The 3,677-nt window shown below is 33.7% G+C and overlaps 1 protein-coding gene across 1 annotated transcript in view; it reads right to left on the bottom strand.

The window, feature by feature from the left end:
- Positions 1-500, bottom strand: part of LOC117175454 — a 6,264-nt gene extending 5,764 nt beyond the window's left edge. Inside the window, exon 1 of the mRNA XM_033365162.1 lies at positions 343-500. Coding sequence (XP_033221053.1) covers positions 343-500 — 158 coding nt within the window. The remainder of the gene's footprint in view (positions 1-342) is intronic.
- Positions 501-3,677: the final 3,177 nt, after the last annotated feature.

The following is a 3,677-nucleotide window of genomic DNA, read 5'->3' as shown; positions in this document are numbered from 1 at the left end:
AGTCACTTTTCCTTCCCTGTATTTTCTTTCAAAACGGTCACAACTTATTCTAGAAACAGGTCCCACAGCTTTCATTACACGACCATAGTGTATTAAAAAATGGCGTTTAGGCTTCATTTGATTTGGGAATAATTGAGAACGCAGAGTTAAATACTCAGTGACTTCAGCATCAAGATATCACGGGTTGTATAATGAACAACTTTACTCCATAAAGTTTAAACTATTATTCTCAGTTTTTTCAATAACTCCCAATATCTATTTCCCTCGGGAATAAACGGACGTACTATTAAGAATAGACTTCTAAAGAAGTTTAACATCTCGGCTGACGACATTATCAAATACTTTGGTTTAATTTGATTCTCTGAAACGCCTAAGGGTTTATTTATGTTATCGTTCTCTCCGTAATCGAATCCGGGCAACCTCAAATTTAATTCGTCAAGTGTAAATAACTTTTCTACGAATATTAACTGATTCAAAACCATGGGTATGTCATAACGCATTACACCTTCTTCCAGATCATGTTGAGGATCCACAGTTAAATTTTTTGTTACATGAAAATTCTCTATTTCATTGAACGCACAAGTTTCCTTTCTACCTGAAAGTGAAACATTCTCTTTCAGCAAGAGAGTGTCATAGTTTTGAGAATTTCTAAGTGTGCAATCCTACTCATTCAAAACTGAATCAATATTTTTATGCTCTGTTAAACAAAATCTACAGAAGAGATTAGCCAAAAAGCTTTCTACAAAACCTAGAATAGAATGAAGACCTAGATTATCGGCTTCGATCAACGTTAGTAAAAAATAAATTTGTTTTGTTTCATTATTGACTGTATTTGATATACCCTCACGCTGAAGAAATTCAATTTCTTCAATAGCTTTGGTAAATACAATTTTATTCGTAAGCTGTACGCGATATGTCGTACCAAGTTTAGTATCATTTTAGAATGTTGTTGAACGTCTTCTAAATATTTTAGAGTACTTTCTAGAATCTCAGGTAATTCAAAAAAGAGTTTAAGTAAGTGTCTGATAGGTATGAATTCTGATAGGTATGAACCGATTTCTTAACACCATATTTTCCGGTTATAACTTTAGCTTCGCCAAGCTTGTGATTCTGAGCCAAGATGAAAGTTTTATGTTCTTTGCAATGCTTTAAACGTAGAGCTTCTGTATTTATTTTCTGAAAAGGCGATACAAATTTTTGGAAACTATTGCTTATTTTGTCACCCGTAAGAGAATCTTTACCTTATTTAGCACGAGTATCATGTATTTCATTTTGCAGAGCCTGAATGGTATTATCTGTTAAAGCTGAAACATTGCGTACAATATCGCCTATTCTACTTCTAGTCACATCAGGAAAGCTGTACAATTTTGCGCTGAATAAACATGTTTCTTCTGGAATGGAACATGAAGCTTTTACACTTGACGAATTACAATCTGCCGAAGTGAAATTTATATCCTGCAGAAATCTGTCATCAAAAATTTCTTCCGCCTCATCTGAAGAACTTTCCGAATCAAAGTATAATAGTCTCGCTTTCGTTCGGATTTGACAATTGTAGAAAATCAAACGCAACAGCTTCTCCCAATATAACACTATGCTCTGCACGAGAAACTAGATTGATTTCATGCTTAGTACTACGATGTTTCCTATACGAATCGAACAACAAGTAACTTTTTAAACCGTCATTTTCCATGCATTTAAAATTCTCTGATAATTTGTGTGCCAATGCGACGTGAAGAATCAGATTTTTGTTTTCAGAAAATGACAGCTCGCAATCGAAACAAAGATACATTTTGATCAATAGTTTTTAATTTTATACCGACCTTGTCAACGGATAGTTTTATACCATATACAGCTCGCTGTACAAACAACCAAATGTTTTGGATGTGCCAGGATAGTCACAGTCTAGCGCGATAAATGACTTAAAAGCCAAAGAAACATCTTCCGTGAAACCCCTAATTTCATACTACGTGTCATTAATTATTTACACACTACCTTGAGCAAAAAGTTCCTGGAATTTATTTTTAAAATTAAAAATATAAGTTTCTTCTTGAATATTGATGTGGTCCCCTTCAAAGTAACTCCCATTGACTGCCACGCACTTATGTTAGCGCTTGATCCAGCTCTCAAAACATTTTTGATACTCAATTTTCGGTATGCCCATCAGTGCCGTTTTCGATTTTTGTATTATCTCCGATAGACTGCTGAAACGCGTTCCGCGTAGTGGTTTTTTCAGTCGATCGAACAAAAAAAAGTCACAGGGAGCTAAATCTGGTGAATTTGATGGCTGCGGAATTGTATTAGTTGAGTTTTTGGTGAGAAACTCACGGATAATGATGGCATTGTGCGACAACACACACGTTATTACAAAATTAAATTCATTGCAAAAATCGAAATTCGCAAAACACAGATGCACTCAAAATTGCGTTACATTCCCAAATGTCTAGCTAGAAAGCTGAAATTCGCAGGGAATATTGTTAAAAGGTGTGAAAATATACAGAAACGAAAAAAATGTGAATCGGACAGCAGGAGGCGCCACACGGTGATGATTCCGGGAACTTTTGGATCAAGGTGGTATATTTGTTTAACATTAAATATAGAGCCGACGACGATGATGACAGGTTGGAAAGTCAGTTTTTTCTTGTAAAAGGCACTTTTTAAATTCTGAAGTCTTGCATCTTCTTCGTTTGCAGTCTGAAAATACAGCCAAGGTAGAAGAATGAGTTAAAGGGAAAATTATTGATAATTTAAAAATTTGATTCAACATTAACATTATCGTGAGGGAGTATATCATCAATATGAAAAATTTAGGCTTATGATGCGTCGTCCGTTTAGTTTACGACTAATTTTCTTACCGGTATTACTACCATGTAGGATTCCCGTTTATTTTTATCTTCTAATGGTCACGCATTTTCTTGAATACTATTGCTGACAGCATTGTTTGGACTTCGATTTTCTTCATCATTGTTACTTCGCTTTCTTTTTCCTTTTCCTTTCCTATACAATTTTGGTAAAAGGTTAATCAATCAATAAACTATTACAGCATCCTGATCATCTGCGGAGAATAATAATGCGATATACAAGCAATACGAGTAGAATCATACTGTACATTGTTATTATGTTATATAATTACCAAGTTGAAATGTCGTTATTATATCCAAATAGTTCTTTTTTTTTTTGGTAGATTAGATATCTTTAAAAGTTTCAGCAAGTGATCTTTGACAATGTACCATCTTTTGGAAAGGGAATTTTCTTTGCCCTGATGCAACAATCGAAAATCTAATTCAATCTGCACAGTAAAATAATAATTAAAATTAAAATATATCATTGTTTGTAAATATTATTTTAAATGCAACGTCTATTCGTTCAGGCTTTCCAAACACGTCGTATTTTAAATTGCAAATTAAAAATAGGAAATGTAGGTTGAAATGTAATCCCTATAAATTTAAACACAGTTGCATCGTTGAGTCTGCGACTCGGATAAGGTTTAATATTCTGAATATCTTAATTAAATAAAAAATGTCAATTTGAAGACATTACTTTTTAGTCATCTTTTGCAATTTCAAAAACAGAAATTCAGCATACCAATTCACGGCCTAATTGCTCTCGTAGAGGCTTAAATTGGCGTAAGTATTCTTCTACATTTTTTCTTTCTACCTTTAAAATACTCCTACGATGTT

This window comes from Belonocnema kinseyi, chromosome 6 (genome assembly GCF_010883055.1).
Source record: "Belonocnema kinseyi isolate 2016_QV_RU_SX_M_011 chromosome 6, B_treatae_v1, whole genome shotgun sequence".
NCBI lineage: Eukaryota > Metazoa > Arthropoda > Insecta > Hymenoptera > Cynipidae > Belonocnema > Belonocnema kinseyi.
Note: the sequence above shows the minus strand (reverse complement) of the source record. Positions and strands in the feature narration are given on the sequence as shown.